This window comes from Amblyomma maculatum, chromosome 1, assembly GCF_055883805.1.
Source record: "Amblyomma maculatum isolate TAMU_Amacu chromosome 1, ASM5588380v1, whole genome shotgun sequence".
Lineage (NCBI taxonomy): Eukaryota > Metazoa > Arthropoda > Arachnida > Ixodida > Ixodidae > Amblyomma > Amblyomma maculatum.
The window spans coordinates 502,999,042-503,016,341 of NC_139344.1; the positions used below are offsets into that span (position 1 = coordinate 502,999,042).

The 17,300-nt window shown below is 44.8% G+C and overlaps 1 protein-coding gene across 1 annotated transcript in view; it reads left to right on the top strand.

The window, feature by feature from the left end:
- Nucleotides 1-10,663, top strand: part of LOC146210340 (uncharacterized) — a 54,807-nt gene extending 44,144 nt beyond the window's left edge. The window contains exons 3-4 of the mRNA XM_084582312.1: nt 8,963-9,225; nt 10,594-10,663. Of these exons, the coding sequence (XP_084438438.1) occupies nt 8,963-9,225; nt 10,594-10,663 (333 nt within the window). The remainder of the gene's footprint in view (nt 1-8,962; nt 9,226-10,593) is intronic.
- The last annotated feature ends 6,637 nt before the right edge of the window (nt 10,664-17,300 follow it).

Sequence of the window (17,300 nt, forward strand, 5' to 3'; positions counted from 1 at the left end):
GCATCGCTCAGAATATCCACGTTATTCCAGGGGGCAGAATTAAAACTGCGCATTGAGGATATCTACTGGGATAAGCTGCCGTAGCTGGCACAAGACGAAGTTAATTGGAGGTGACTGGAAGAGATATTGTGTGGCAACCTGTCCGCTGGACAGACCGCCATTGGAAACTGACCCTGGAAACATTTAACACTACCACCCTAGCCAGTGAAGCTAGTTTAGCAGTGCTGTTAGAGGAACTAGAGGATATGAAATTGGATGTCATATAGCTTAATGAGGTTAGGAGGCCGAATGTGGTATATACTGTACTGAAGGATGGGCATGTATTGTGTTATCGAGGTCTACCTGAGAGGCGAGAACTAGGAGTAAGTTTCCATGTCAATAAGTATATAGCTGGAAATATAGGCGAATTTTATAGCAATAATGAGAGTGGCAGGCATCGTCATTAAGCTTAATAAGCAGTATGAACAGAAGTTTGTAGAGGCCTACGCACCTACATGTAGTCATGATGACCAGGCAGTTGTAAGCTTCTATGAAGATGTAGAATTGGCAATGCGGAAAGGCAAGACGCACTTACTGTACTAATGGGCGGCTTCAGTGCCAAGGTAGGAAAAACGCGGGCAGGAGACCAGGCAGTGGGTGGCATTGGTTCTAGGAATAGGAGGGGAGTTACTAGTTGAGTTTCCAGAGCGCAATAACTTAAGAATCACGAATACCTTCTTCAGCAAACGGAAGAACTGAAGTAGACATGGAAAAGTCCTAACGGGGAGACTAAATATGAAATTGACTTCATGCTATGTTCTAACCCCGCCATTCTGCAGGATGTAGAGGTAATAAGGAAAGTGCGATGCAGTGGCCACAGGATGGTAAAGTCTCGAATTAGTCCAAATCTGAAGAGGGAACGAAGCAGATTAGTAAGAAAGAAGTCCATCAAGGAATTAGAGGTGAGGGGGAGTTCAGAAGAGTTCAGGATTTCGGTACAGAATAGATATTCAGCTCTAACCGAAGATGACGCCATTAGTCTATACGCAAGAACCATAATTTCAGATATATCATTACTGGGTGCGCTGTAAATGTAGGTAGTAGAATAGTAGAGGAGAACGGTAAGCTGCTTAAGGAGGCGAAATATTATAAACGAAATGTAGCCGATATAAGGAAGTTTAACATGGAGAAAATTGAGCAAGCTGTGAGGGAAATTGAGAGAACAGGGGAAGCCGTAAAATGATGAAAAAGAAATTGGCCGCAGGAAAAATGCAGACATATGCAGACTAAAAACGGCGGGCAGCGTCATCACAAATATGGAGAAGATAGTCAAAGTGCCCAGGAGTTCTATACTGATCTCTGCATTAGCCAAAGTAGTCAAGACAATAACGGGATAAGAAGTGGGCAAAAGCAGTCAGGCGTTCCACCAGTGATGAAAGACGAAGTTAAGAAAGCGTTAAAAACTGTGAAAAGCGAAAAAGCATCTGGAGAGGATTGGCAACTGTAGATTTGTTGAAGGACGGGGAGGATATCGTGCTAGGAAAACTGGCCACCCTGTATACGCAGTGCCTGGTGTCATCGACGATAAAGGAACCATGAAAGAAAGCAAGCATTGTCTGAACTCATCAGAAAGGGCAAGCTAAGGACCTGTAATTTACCGACCAATCAGTATGCTGCCTGGTATATTGCTGCCTGTTACAGCTCGGTGCAGTGCGGGATAAAGCTTCAGGGAAAATTCACTAGGCCGAAGAACTCGCGGAGCTTGCGTGAAGTAATGGGTGCTTGGAAGTCTTTAACAACTTGGACGTGCGAAGGCAATGGACGAATGCCCTGCACCGAGATGTGGGGGCCTAGAAACTCAAGCTTAGAAGAGCCGAAAACACATTTCTGGGCGTTGACTACCAAGCGAAATTCTTGGAGGCGTTGAAGGAGTTCCTGGAGGTGACGCTCGTGATATTGGGGAGTACGACTCGCGACGAGGATGTCGTCGATGTAGGCAAACACAGCCGGGTCCGCTTGTCACTTCAGCAATGAATCTCTGGAAAGTTGAGTTGCGTTGTGTAGCCCAAAGGCATGCGCACTTACTCAAACATGCCGAAGAGTGTACTGATGGTCGTCTTCTGGATATCAGCTGGTTCAACAAGGATTTGATGGTACGCTTTTACTATGTCCACTCTAGTAAAGGTCTTGCAGTCATCTAGGTGTCCAGTGAAGTCTTGGATGTGTGAAAGGTGATAGCAGTCGTGGACCGTGTGACCGTTTAAAGCCCTGTAGTCGCCGCACGGACGCCAATAACGCGGAGCTCGCTTAGCTACCTGACAAAGCGAGTGAGGCCCTATGCTGGACGAAGGGCGAATAATACCCAGCTTGAGCATTTGTTCGAATTCCTGTTTTGCAATCGTCAGACGGTCACCGAAGCGGCGGCGCGGATAATCTGCGACGGATGGACCACGCCTGATAATGTGATGGTTTATGCCATGCTTGGGTGGCTGGTGAAGGTTACAAGGCCTCGTGACCTCGGCAAAGTCTGCGAGGAATTGGGCGTATTGGCATGACTGGATCAGCGTGCGGATGCCAGTGTAAGCGACAACCGATATAACGCTAATGATGGAAAGTACGCCGTGCTGTTGATGAGACGATGGCGACGCATGCTGACGTCCAGACCGAAATGCATTAGGAAGTCGGATCCGAGGATGGGTTGATGTACATCGGCGACGATCGAAACATCGAAACATGCGCCGCAGGCCATGGTCCAGAATTGGAGCGCAGAGACCATACGTAGCTATGGAGGTCCAGTTGGCCGTACAGAGAGTAAGTCCAGGTGGCTAGGAAGTACGCTCAGCCTTGGTGGACGGTAGGACGCGACTTCGGCACTAGTGTCGGCGAGAAAGCGCAGGCCGAAAATTCGTTCTATTCCTAAGAAAGGCGGCTAGGGTGAAGGGCGAGGTCCCATGCTGCCGTCAGTTCGAATTGCGTTTCACGGCCAGTTGCATGGTGGAGTGCATTGGCGGGCGCGGTGTCGAAAAGTGTGATGGTACCAGCAAATATGCTCACTGCGAGGACTGGAAGAGCGCGAACCTCTCGGCGAAGGTGAAAGGCGGCCAGGACTTGAGGACATGTGCTGTGTATGAAAGGACGTCCGAAGAGCATCGAGAGAAGCGGCCAGCTGATCGATCCGGGTATCTAATCATGAAATGACGGAAAGGAGAGGGCGGGAACGGAACGAGAAGTCGCGTCATGGACTCTATCAGCTGGCTGGGCGAGGCAGTTAAGGGTCAAGTCCCCCGCAGCAGCCAAGACGAGGTGGGTGGACTAAGGCAAGTGCTTCAGAAAGAGCTCTCTCAAGAGTGCGCCGTTCGAGTCGGCGCTGATTTCGCCCAGGAGCTCCCGCATGGTAGTGAGTCGCTGGGAGGGGCGGCGGTCTCCAAGCTCTTCGGCGGTGAGCAGCTGCTGGAGGCGCGCGGTCTCTGACGCCGTGGTGTGGCCCAGAATGCACTGTTTAAGTTGCTAGTATGGAGTGTCGCCCAAGGTTCCAAGGATGACACCCGCCACTTGTTGAGCCACCTCAGCAGGCAGGTTGGAAAGTGACGAAACCGAGATGGCTCCGGGGGGGGGGGGGGGGGGGGACAGGGTGCAGATGGAAGATGGCTTCCACCTGGGCGAACCAGATCTATGGATGCTTCGGCCACAATGGTAGCGAATTTATGTTGTCGCAGCGGAGCACCAGAACAGAACGACCAGCGTGGCAGGCTCGTGACGTGCGTGCGCACCGTGCATGCGCCGTTCAGCTTTATTTTCTTCTTTCGTCGGCTGAAAACGTCCATCTTAGCGCCTCCGCTTTACAGCGTCGCTGTGCGCTACAAGATCATAAGGCCAACAGACCGTAGCAATGCTACAGGACACTTAGTGCACTATATCACACGTAGTTATGCCATGTCTTTTTTTCAATAGAGACTTATGCCAGATCCGTCATGCGCAGTGGTAGTACTTTGATGCGAATGTGTTGTTCTCATGACTGTGTAGGGAAAATGAAAAATACTTCCTGCAAGTGAAATTCTGCAGGATATTTTTGCGGGTAAAAAAATAAGTGCTTTTTTTATGACTAATATCTCCGCTCTCAATGAGCTTTCGTACCACATGAGCTTTCGGCTTAGTTTTGGCAGTGAATAATGAAAGGTCCGAAAAGCGAAGCCTGCCGAGTTGACAATTGGAATACCGCGGCAACATGAGCTGGCTAAAATTGATCTTGATAGAGGCAGTCTCAGGGTTCGCATGTCATTTCATTCAAGTGCCGACCACAATAACAAACACAACTGCTTAGGTGACAATCCTGGGTTAACGCTTTCCTTCCTGCTCAACGTGAGCAATTTTTGTCAAGTTTTTACGATAAACAATTTCGCATTACAGGTGATGTAATACAGGCCATTGCTATTCTTCGTGCCTTTGTCGCAATGCATAGTCTAAAGCAATAAGTACATACAATCAGGCATGCTTTGCATGCGTCTTTGCATGCACATATTGCCTTAGAGTTCATGCTGATTACCAGAGGACTTGAATGTTCAGTATTATACTCCGTGAAGTTAAGCCCTGTTCCTTCAGATTTGAAAACATCAAAAACGTTGCTAACGGATTCGGGGAGGCTAGACGTGGAAGAAAAGGTAAGGACTATAAGACAGTCATCGACATATCGTTCTTAATGTTTTCAAATCTGAAGGAACAGGGCTTAACTTCACGCATGGATTACCTAAAGACAGTGAAATTCAGTTTATTGATGTGATCTTGCACTTCACGAGTTGGTCCTTGCATCCGCGATTGAAAAAGCAATTTCTACCAGTGCTCATTCGAAGTTGGTAAAGAAGGCAATTATTCACCTAGCTTCTTCTTGCACAATTTAGAATACAGTCTTAAAATGCATGTAGAGAGACTGTATGCGGCAGGTTATCCAAGGCAATAAGTTACTAGCGTTTGCGAAGGTCTGCTACAAAGGATCGTGTGTTACATAATCTCAAGAAAATCGCAGGCAAATATTGCGTCCGGCTGTTGTTTTCGGCACCTTGCAAGTTGTCTAAGGTGTGCGCTATGATGAACAGTGATGGTAGGCAACAGGAATGCAGATTAAGCCACAGCACCATATGCACAGAATACGCCACCGAAGTCGTATATAAAGTTCCGGTGTTGAGCGGCCAGATGTACATCGGCCAAAGTGGACCTTCATTGAAAGGGCCAGTGAGCATGAGCGCAATTTGTCAAGCAATTCCGGAGGCAATCTGGGCATTAACTACCTGAAGTGAAGAAAAATGCGACTGTTGTGCGTTTTAGAAGAATTTCTTGCAAATGCGGGAGGCAAGATTGAAAGGGAAATAGTTGAGGATTGGAGATTGATGTACAAGCACGCCGTCCATTTCAAATAAAGAAATAGAGCAATGGGTACCATCATATTCACCTTTCTCTTGGCTTTGTTCTTCTCATCTTTACTCTCGTGTTATGTTTTTTGGTAAGCTATGGATTATTTTAGCTCCAACTTTAGTGATCTCATCTTAGTCTTTACCCGCGTTCCTGTTGGGTTTCGCATTTTTCAGCTCCGGTTTTAGTGGTCTCTTCATCGCCTTTTACCGTGTTCCTGTTGAGCCTAATGCTTTGCATATGGTTTCCTGGTTGTAAGCCCTCTTTTGGGTTGTCATCTAGCTTCTTGGCGTCTTCAGCTTGTGGTGGCCAAGGCACATGTCACGCGATCTTCGTCTTGATGAGGTTACATTTTTGCGGTTTCTTAGCTACTTGTGCTACAGGTGCCTGTTCATTATCACGGAATGACTGAGAAATTCTAAGCTGATAACTTGCCCCTATTTTGAATGTTACGGATGGTTTGTTTTGTTTTGTTGCTGGTATCTGCAGAGGGTATAAAAAGACTGCCGTAATTTTTTGGAATAAACGTTGGAAGTTGTGCGCTCTGTGTGTGTTTCCTTGTTTCTCAGTTTGTCCTTACTTTATTCGCGCAGTTTTGAAAAATGGGTGATTTACACCAACTAGCCCTCCAGAAGAGACTTCTGGGCTTAGAAAAGCAGTATTGCTTTAACAAAAAATAAAGATGACTAAGCAATAAACTACAGAGAAGTCCAAAAGGAGAGCCTCTACAGGGCAGCATAATTTAGGAAGTGATTTAAACCAACGAACATACAAGCTGCCCTTAAGCACTCACAGGTTGCCTTCACATCTCCATGAAACAAAGAAGCGACAGCAAAAACAAGCATTAAGATAGAGCGAAAAGTATTTTTGATATATTTCACTTTGAGACTATTACTACGGGCAGTTCTTGGCGGCAGTATGTCGGTGAGATAGGTTTATTGTAGCAAAACTGATTGAATCCAAGATGCAAAGCAAGTCTCAGATTGTGGTTTAGCTCTTTTTAATTTTAATATTAGAGTTGTTAGGAATAGGGTAACACGTAACTTTTCTTTGTCGATTAAAATGTCCCAACAGTTGGACAAGTTAATAACTTAACTTGTCCAAGCTGAAAACTAAAGCAAAGAAACTATGTGACAGATTGAACCTGCAACACCTGGTAAATTCTATTGAATATAGCAGCAAAAGCCATTTACATTTGTTCTTCTCCGGAAAAACTCACAGCATGAATGCCCTTTGCGTGTTATCATCTCTGAAAATGGATCCTGGCAGAAATCAATAGCCCAATTTTTGCAGGCCAAACTGGCCCTTTTGCGCGTAAACGACCCATTTCTGGTGAAGAGGTCCGAAGATGTTGTTAACGTTCAGAACGCTTGTCATAAAACCGTCTCAGTGCAATGTGAATTGACATCAAGGATGTGTACTACTCTGTGGCTCAAGATATGTTGTTAGAATGTGTAGAGGAATGTATCGATAAACTTGGAGTGGTGGCCTTTGAAAATTCCGCAGGAATAACCGCTAGTGGGTTTTTAGAACTTTTAACTTTATATCTTAATTCAACTTTTGCTAAATAGAAAGACAGTTTTTACCTTCAAAAAGATGGCATATGTATTGGCTCATGCATAGCTCCGATTCTCAGTGACTTACTAATAGCTGAATTTGACCGGCTACTGCAAGACAGTCTACAGGGATCTGTTTTCAGATTGGTGGACCACTTTTCACTGGTTTTAGACATCCGCTCTCGATTTTACAAGCATGATGGTTTTAATACAGTCACCATTTTTCATGAGTGTTTTAATCCATTACCTTTGACTCACAAACTTCGAGAAGGTGGGGCAATTCGGTTTTTAGACTTAAAAATTATATTTTCTGACAAGCATGTCTGTTGGGCGTATGCACCCCTTTCCAAGAAGCCACTACTGCAGGTTCATTCGGTAAAAAAGCCGTAGCCACATCTCATTTTAAGAATGCCCTCAAAAAATCATGTGAACGCCTAACTGACTTTAGCTTCGTCCAGCAATCATCTAGATTAGCGACCGTAGGCTACCCGATTCATATGCTGGTTTCCGTTGCTGAAGGCTTGCTAAGGCAGGAACGGAAAAACGAAAATAACCAACAACCTGATAACTCGAAGAAGCAGAAAAAGACAGTTGCAAACCCGTACATTCATATCCTTTCACATCATCTAAAAAAGATCGCTCAACGTACGAGTAGTATTCTCCACTCCTTGTAAGCTTAGTCGCGACAGTCATCCCGTGACTGAGCCAACTGTTGCTTGCAAAACAAAACAAGAACAGTTTGAATGACTGCACTGAGGAACGAGATTCCTCTGTCATGTGGGAAAGTGTATGTGGGTCAAACGGGCCTCAGTGAAAGATTAAGAGAGCATGAAAAGGATGTGGAAATATCAAGGACCGTAACCTGCCTCTTCACTGCCTCACATGCATTAAGGAACGTAAAATAGAATGCAAACCCCTTTTCGATAAATGCAATACTTACAGGAAAAATAGACTGCATCAAAAGGGAGCAAATTGAAGCCGAAAGAACTTTGGAGTTCGGGGACTGTTGCGTTAGTACTCCTTCACTCGCGTTATCGGACAAAGAGCTGGCGTTTTTGGCAAGGCGTAAAACGAGATAATTGGCTTTGGTTTCGGCATGCGCATTGCATCTGTTTTTCTGTCACGCTTCAAGCCATGTACGCTTGCACACTTGTGGAAATAAAATCAGGTCTCATCTTCGTCCTTCGCGCCTTGTAAAATATGCGTTTCCCTTATGCGCTACGTTCCTAAAATGCTCTGCGGTCACAGTTTTCTTTGAAATAAAGAAATGCTTCAATCGAAACATGGCGATAGCTAACCGTTTCTCGAGACGGTCTATAACTTTTGCGTGAACCAATCCAATGTCTAAAATTCAACTCATTAGTCGTCCCCCATTTATTGACTTCAGCAAAAGAACCAATGCGCTGCAGCCTATGCCCTTACTTAATTTCAGAATGCAGGAGTCTTTTGCTACCCCAGCGTAGCAAGCCGGCTTCTTTTACCGGTTAACCTCCCTGCCTTTCCTCCTCATCGTCCTCTTCCTTCAGGAGTCTTTTTTAAGACTTTCGCTTTATTTAGCTGGAGCATAATTAGAGCCCGTAATAAATATTATCCCGAAATAGCATACAGCATACAAGTCCAGGATAATTTCGACCACAGGCGTTCTTTAACATGCTCTGAAATCGCAACGAACCTGGAAACGTTTGCTATTTAGCATGAAATGAATTGGTTCGATCTTCTTTCTGTTGGCATCTTACAAATGTGTCCTCTCTGTGCTGTTGATCTAGGGTAGCCTTGAATGATCGTATGAAAATAAAATGTGTACCTAAGCTGATGGCTAATTAGACTTTCCTCTTACCTATATTTCGTTCTGCTTGCAATTAGTATTATGAAATCAGAATATCTAGAGCACGCAAAAAGTATAGGATGAATATAGAAGGAATAGTAATTTTTGTCATTTTCTTCTCAGACCAAAAGGAAAGGACTGATTTAAAAAATAATTTCATCGTTGCCGTGTGGATGAGACGAATTGTGTATTTATGCAGAAACGCCTGCTGCTAGCGGCGGTCCTGGCGGCCGGCTTAGCCGTAGTATGCGCCAACCAGCGGTCTTCCTCCAAGTCATCGGGCGTCGGAGCTCCGGTTGAGGCACGCGTCCTGCAGAAGCGCGCCTCGACCGGAGCCCGTGCAACCGGCCCAGCGGGCGAGTGGTGGAAGGTCTGGTGGCAGAACTACATACCCGAGGTCACCGACCCCACGGCCGTGCCGCACCTGACGACGCCCTCGCCACCGGATTACGGAGGTCCCAGGTAAGTGCTGGCCAAATACGAAGCAAATTTCACCACGCAGAAGTGCACTCGGCGACGGCCCTGAGCTGGCTTCTCAGCCATCACTCTAGATCTCCTACGTGGGATCGCATCTTAAAAAGTGCAACGACCTTTACTAAGTACCAGTAAAGAAGAAGCTGGATGGTTTTCACTACAATAATTGGGAACAACAGCATTTCGGTCGCATTTCATGATTCATTGTTATTAGCCTCTCTCATATCCTTCGAATGAACCCATTATTATGACGCCTACACATTGTCAAACTTCAATGCCCAAAGACTGGGAACTAGGCTCTTCTCACTGCTTTGTGTAAAGGAATTACCAACACGTTTAGTGGGACAACAAGTGGATGATTCAGTTTCCAACAAAATTTGACGACAGCAAAGATCACAAATATTGCACAACTGGGCCTCGTAGCAGAACCGGAAGCCACAAAGCAAACGTTTTTTTCACGAGTACTTGAAAATGTCATTTGCAAATGTGTGCTTAAGGCTGTAAAAACCGGCCTTTCTTTTTAAAGCAGCGCGAAAACACAAGACTAAAAGGAACAGGAGACGACACAAGCGCTTGTGCCGTCTCCTCTTCCTTTTAGTCTTGTTTTCGCGTTGCTTTAAGGTGAATCTAATCCAACTCGCCCAGTTTTCTATACTCGGCCTTTCTTCCCGTATAAAAACGCGACATTGAAATTTGAAGCCGGACGAGTTCGCTTGTCATTCATGATATATTGCGATAAAGCTGCTCGCATAGCATAGCAACGTTTTGCTGGAAAAATGTGCCGTTATCGTTCTGCCATTAGGCACCGCTGAATAACAGCTCCTTATTATGTGTTAAAATGCTTTTGAATCGTTGCCTATCGGTTTGTTCAAATGCTACGTTACGAGCAAGAAACTGAACGTAAGGCCTTGTTGAAATGCGGCTGCAACGGGGAAAAAAGGCCTTGGTGCTCCTTTTATTCATTTCAGCATTTTCTGAGATGCGTGGCAAAATTAAAACTGGTTTAGTTCTGTTAACCGCACGAGCTTCAACAGCTCTTTGACCTCATGACCACCAGGTCACAAAGATGCAACTGTAATAACAAATCTAACAACTAAGCTCTATTTCTCCCCGCGATTGCATGGAACCTCGAGCAACGTTGCATGACTTAACTCGTGAGCAGTACTTTGGGCTACTTCAAAAACTGCACTTTTGCGGGGACTGTATTTTGATCAAAAGTTTGCGGATTAGCAGTCAGGCGAAAATTTTTGAATGTTCTTGAGCCTAAATGGGGGTGCAGCTCGTGCAGCGCCCGAGCCTGCCGTCACGCTTTGAAGGCAGCCCTTTGAATGGCACTAATTGCACATACTCTTTCAGACCTCCTCCTGCACCTCAAAGACCTCCTCCTGCCTTGCAACCTCCACCTCCTGTGGGCAGACCTCCGTAAGGCTCCACTTTTGAATAATTCTTGACAGTGGATGGCTTATAAAAACACGCTGTTACGAGGGGCTACGTTTCACACAGCATATGTTGTTTGGGCAGTCTTATCCCCTCACGCAGTTTGCGAAACCTCCTTTGCAGTAACATATTTTAGGGTCTAAGGGATTTTTTTTTTGCTGCTGCCCGACTCGCAAAACTAACGCAAACTTAATCGAGGTGCTAAAGGGGTCCACGTCCAAGTACAGACTGTGTTCTTAACTTTAGTCCATTTTTCCTTGCACCGATATTGTGGTTATTTTCATAAAATTGTAATTGTTATTTGATTGGTAATGGAACAGTTAGCAGGAGAGTACTTCTAACTCAAGAATGCCTAAAATTTGATAATGATTTGAGCTGGCTGTCAATTCGTGTTTTAAAGGATTTGCAGCTACACAGTTCTTTCAAGAGGCTTCAGTGCCCTCACAATTTGCTGCCTTTTGGTCTGGAATCTCCCCCACAGATGACCTTGGTCCCTTTGTCACCATGCTTCGCGAAAAGCCTTTCCAAGCACATTCAGGCCTCTGTCTTCATGGGTGGTGTTTCTTTTAGGCAAATCGGGCGCATGTATGACCACTACGTCTTGTCATACATCGTCTGGTTCACCACTTGTGATACTGTACAATCTTGCCCTTTTGTTTTTGCCTTTTTAGTGTTACAACCTTCAGGTCTGTTGTGTTCACGCCGTCGAGACACTTATTAACCTTTTAATTGCCTTTATCACAGTCTCCTTAGAGGGCTGCTTCTTATTGGAAGTAGCACTGCTTTTTAACTGAGGTAGACGGGGAAACTTCTCTGGGGAATTTAAGGGACGAGAATGCTTTGTCTGCCGCCATCAGGTATTGGACGCGAAAAACAATGCTGTCAGATGCATTGCTTAAAAAGTCAAGCCTAAAACAGTTGTCTTTTTGGGTCTACAAGAGTGAAGTTGCTTGCACCACACAATATCGCCTCACCTATTTCCACTGACGTATTATTTCGCTGTTGCGCATGAGGAGCTGCCAAATATTTTGCCCCCCTGTTGTTTCAGTCGTTCCAGGAACGAGATTTATCTGAAAAGCAGACATTTCTGATGCAAATGATGAAGCGCTTGAAGCGGTTGCGATGACTAACTGAAACAGATCAATTATCCTCTGCATTCCGAACGAAATAAAATGGGCTCGTCATGACTGATGACAGAGGAATCGCGGCTGCTGCCATTGATAGAATAAGTAAAAAAGAGAGTCGGGTGACTTTCTGTGGGTACATAAAGTGGGCGACATCAGCATGTGCTTAAAGTTTTTTAGGGCTGGAAGTATGTTACAGACTTGAACCTAACATAAATTACACATTTACGCTGATGTGGGTAACTTGGAATGATTACCCACTCGTAAACTTGGCCTCGCCAACAATCTTTAAGCATCAATCTCTTCATAGGCGTCTCTCGGCACCGCTAAGGCCTCCTGCCAGGCTTTCGTTGCAATAAATGTTCAGTTAAATTTTTATTAACGTCAGCAGGGCTTAGATTAACCCCCTCTTATTATACTTCTGTCCTGGTCTTCCGTACCAACACAAGCGTATGAGCCGATTCTTATCATATTCTTATTTAGTCACTTTGATCAGTTGTGAAACTTGCGATGATGAAGCAGATTCTGAAACGGCAAACATTATATCCTATTCTACATAGACCATAATCCACCACTTTACAGAGTAGGTGTCAAATTATTGGAATTCCTGCATATTTGACATCAAGAAAAATATACGGTGAGGGTGGGCGCATACAACCAGAATGACTCCGATTTTACACATTAAATAAATTAAAAAAAGATGAAGGGCACACTTGGCGCCCGACTAATGATTTGAAAATGGTGTTAGTGTTCTGCAGCTTGCAAGATTATTGAAGTGGTATTCAGATTTGTTTTGTGGATTTAGGGTTGAATCAGATGAAGATTATAATAGCAAGTAGATACCTATCGCCTAAATGCGAAACACCTTAAAACGGGATGTGGCCACTGTAAAAGAAATGTGAAGCCTGCATGATTGCTCAGAAGCTCATTGTAAAAGAGATTTATAGACGAAGCACGTGTATAAGTTTTAAATGAGCTCAGTAATAATGCCTTTCTGTTTGATGTCGTTAATCTCGATGGAGGAAGATTGATGACTTCACATTGTGCATAGTTAACAACACCCGGTAAATTTAGTGGCGGAGTACTGTGCAGTATTAAGTAGGATGACATTACAGTAATTACGTTACCGTCTACCGTATTAGCATCACTTCCTTCCCGCGTCAAACTACCGTAAAGTGAATAGCGATGCCTAAGTGCGGAGACATGCATGTCCTTAATCATTACACATCCGTGTAGCTAGCCACCTTGGCTACATATTTCAGGGCGCGGAACTTGTGTAAACACCTCGCCCCACAATATTTTTCAATATACTGCAGATTTCCGGCCTTTGCTTCCTGATGTAAAAAAAGAACCAGAGATGAAGAATTGCGCTCATTTAATATGTTGATAATGCTGCACACGCCATATGTTTAGCGCCATTTTTTAAAACATGGGCCATTTGTAAGTTATAACGGCACATCGGTGTACACAAAATAGAATGCTCTTCTCCACAACAAGGCATTACGACTCACTCGGCCCGAAGCGAACGAGGATGTCTGACAATTGGTTAACGCCAATTCTCCGCCCCTGCCATGCATATAGTGTAGTGACGTGAACCGAAAGGTGAGGTCTTACAATAGTTTCCAACATCCACAGGCCTCTTCAATCACGGCCTCCCCCTCCTGCCTACCAACCCCCGCCGCCTGTGGCCAGACCTCCGTAAGAAACGCTATTTTTTCTGGTTACAATAATCCGTAATGTGTGTGACTTCTCGTAGACCACCCCCTGCGCCCCCACGACCTCCTCCCGGACCTCCTCCAGTGGCGAGACCGCCGTAAGCGTCCCTTGCAACCCTTACTTAACGTTTTATAGCTATAGCGGTAGAGCAAAGTACGTCGTTTCTTTACAGCCCTCTTGGTCCTCCGTACCAGCCTCCACCTCCTGTGTCAAGACCACCGTACGCACCCTTGCCACCCTCTCCTTTACCAAATGAGCCTTTTTTGGGCTTCTCTAGCCGCAAGGAGTAATATAAAAATTTTTGCAGCTCGATTCATCCACATCAAGGAGAAATGGTAAAAGCTATCATGCGTACCTTAGAACTTCGTGAAACGGAATTGTAGGGTGGCCACATGCGCTTGTGTCCTGAGTGGCAAGCTTAGCGCAGCGTGATCTCGTAGTATGAAGGACAAGACCGGTGGCTAAGGAGAATGCAAGAAGAAATGGAAGAACGCAGGAATACAATGGCGTCTTTCTCGTTGGTATGCGCAGTACAAAGTGTAATCTATATGGGTATGCTTAGATTCTACAATTACAATCTTCTTTCCAGCTAATATTTTCATTTTACCGAAAGCCAGACATTCTTAACACTCATCAGTGCGCGCGTGAGAGGCAGAAATGACAACCTGACATTTTCTTAGCGCTCATGTCGAAATTAGCGCCCGCCAGAAGCGCCACACGGATTGCTTTTAAAGAGCGCATTTCAACGATAGTGTGTCGAATGGCACAATTACGCATAATACGTAGATAAACAGTTTGGCAGTCTCACTGTCATAAAACGTTTGCTTAATGTTAAGTAACGGAAATTTAGCAACCAATAAGCAAATAGTTAGCGAACCAAAGAAACGGTAGCGCCCCACGTTATTTTACGTTTTTGTTTGTGGGTGCTCTTGATTGAGAAAAGTTCCAGAGTCGTTGTTATTGCTCGATATATGTAGCAGACGATATTTTGCTGCTAGCTGAGAGTCAGGAAGAATTGCAAACTCTAGTTAAGTATTGCGGAGACGAAGGGGACGCTCTAGGCTTCAGGTTTAGCGCCGTTAAGTCGGGTGTGATGATTTTCAACGGCTCAACGGATCAGAATCTTAAAATTAAGGGCCATGAAATACCCAGAGTAGCTGAATATAAGTATCTCGGGGTATGGGTAAAGGAAGGATTGGCATACATCGGAAAGCAAGAGCAATCACTTGAGGACAAAGGGCGAAGAAATGTCGGGATAATGAAGCATATGGCATTGTGGGGATACAACAGGTATGAGGTCTTGAGGGGTATTTGAAAAGGAATTATGGTTCCCGGGTTTAGTTTCGGAAATGCGGTTTTGTGCCTAATATAGGAGGTACAGTCGACATTAAAAATAAATCAGAGAGCCGTCAGACGATTAGCACTAGGTGCCCACGGCAAAACCGTATTTCAGGCGGTACAGGAAGATATGGGCGGGGCATCTTTCGAAGTACGGGAAGCTCAGAGTAAAATATTATATAAGGAACGCCTGAGGAAAATGGACAGTAACTCATGGGCAGCTAAAGTATTTAAATATCTATACATAAAAAAGCATTGACTCACAATGGAGGAAAAGAACAAGGAAACTAACCAGTCCAGTAAGTGTGCTGGTAACAAGGACGAAGAAATAAAGAGCGTTAAGCAACAGGTGAAAAACACAGACGGTAAAAATCTGATAAATTCAATGGAAAAGAAGCAGATTGTGGAATTTTACCGAAAGGGGAAAATGCAGATCAGGAAGAAAGCTTTCTTTGATAACTCAAAAGGCAGTGCCCTACGTTTTGAAGCTAGATCAAGGTGCCTTAGAACACGCAGCTAGAAAAAGAAATTTAACAATGAAGATGACGCATGTGCTGTATGCGGTAACTCCAGTGAAAGAATTTTCCATATTATACTGGAATGGAATGGTATCCATCCGCAAGTCGATTCAGGAGCAGTCACTCTTCCTGAAGGTCGGGGGTTTATTCATCATTGGCCGGGTGAATAAACCGGCGGTGCAAGCTCGCAAAAAACGACTGTAAGATTGGTGGCCTAAAAGCAGAAAAGTGACGTAATGTTAGTAATGTAGAAACGAAAATTCACTAAATAGAATAATGGTATATTTAACTAATCTTAAACAATATTTAAGATATAGGGAGAAAATAAGCATGATAACAACTGCTACCACCCGAATTCAAAGGGGACGCTCTTATATTCCATCCATCCATCCATCCATCCATCCATCCATCCATCCATCCATCCATCCATCCATCCATCCATCCATCCATCCATCCATCCATCCATCCATCCATCCATCCATCCATCCATCCATATACATTGCGATATCGGGTCGGAGTTCAAAATATACTGCAGTGCAAACTCATTAATGATAAAATTTGAGAAGCAACACAGAAAGGAATTTCACGGAAGTTCGAAACAACCGCAGGCCTTCGCCGCCGTCATCACGGCCTCCTCCCGCGTATCAACCACCCCCTCCTGTGGCCAGACCACCGTAAGAAATGTTCACTTTCTTGTGCACCGTTCAAAGTTCTACGAAAGTCATTGCATAATACTGGTTACTTCTCATAGACCACCCCCACTACTGCCAAGGCCTCCCCCTGGACCTCCTCCAGTGGCGAGACCACCGTAAGCGTCGCTTGCAATCTTTATCTAATGTTTCTCATATGCAACCGCAGTACCAAAGTACACCGTTTCTTTACAGCCCTCCTGGTCCTCCGTACCAGCCTCCACCTCCTGTATCTAGATCACCGTACGAACTCTTCCCGCTTGTTCTTTAGTCAACTAGCTTGTGAATATTACGATTTTATTAGCTTCTGAACTTTTTTCTTTCGTAGTCCCATTCAGCCATGCTAAGGTTGCGAAAAACAGCTAAGCTATCGGGCGTGTTTTGTAACTTTGGCAGACGGAAAAGTACGATGGCCCCATGTGCAAGATCACTATCTCAAATAGATGTTAATTGCTGAGAGACAAGAGGGCTCAAGAGGGATGTGTATCAAGGTCGGTCGGTAAGGAAGATACCATGAGGGGACGAAAAGAAAGAGCGAAGCAAAAATCTAATGAGTTTCGTATCGGCAAGTAATGAGTGCATTCATTGCAGGTATGCTTGCATTCTTGAATGGCAAGCTTTACGCAAATAATAATTCCATTTTCCCTGAAGCAGGCATGGTGAGCACTCTTCCGCACGTGCCTAAGAGGCAAAATTCACAGCGTAAGTTATTTAGTGCGCACGTTTAGAAATGAGATTGGTGGCAGAGCCGTGAGAAGAGATATGGATCGGTTTTTCAAAGCGTATTTGAACGAAGATGTGCCTAATAAAGATGGTACAGTTACGGCTAATACGCAAAAAAACTATCGTCGCTACCTCACGGTCGTCAAGCGTTGATTTATTTTTTTTTAAATATGCAGTAGACGTAGTACCTAAACACCAATGAGTGGGCTGCGCACTACGCGGCTTTGCGGTTTTCCTTGGGCTTTTTTAAGAGACATCATCTCAGTGGGCATTTCGGTGTCGTGTCCAAGTTCCCAACATAGCGCAGTCGAAACTCATTGATGACGCAATTTTGCGAATTTCACAACCACAGAAAGGAGCTTTACGGCAATTCGAAACATCCGCAGGCCTTCATCTCCTCCATCACGGCCTCCTGCCGCAAAGCAGCCTCCCCCTCCCGCGTACCAACCTCCACCTCCTGTGGCGAGGCCACCGTAAGAAACTGTATTTTTCTTTCTGATCTTGCAAGGTTAAACAAA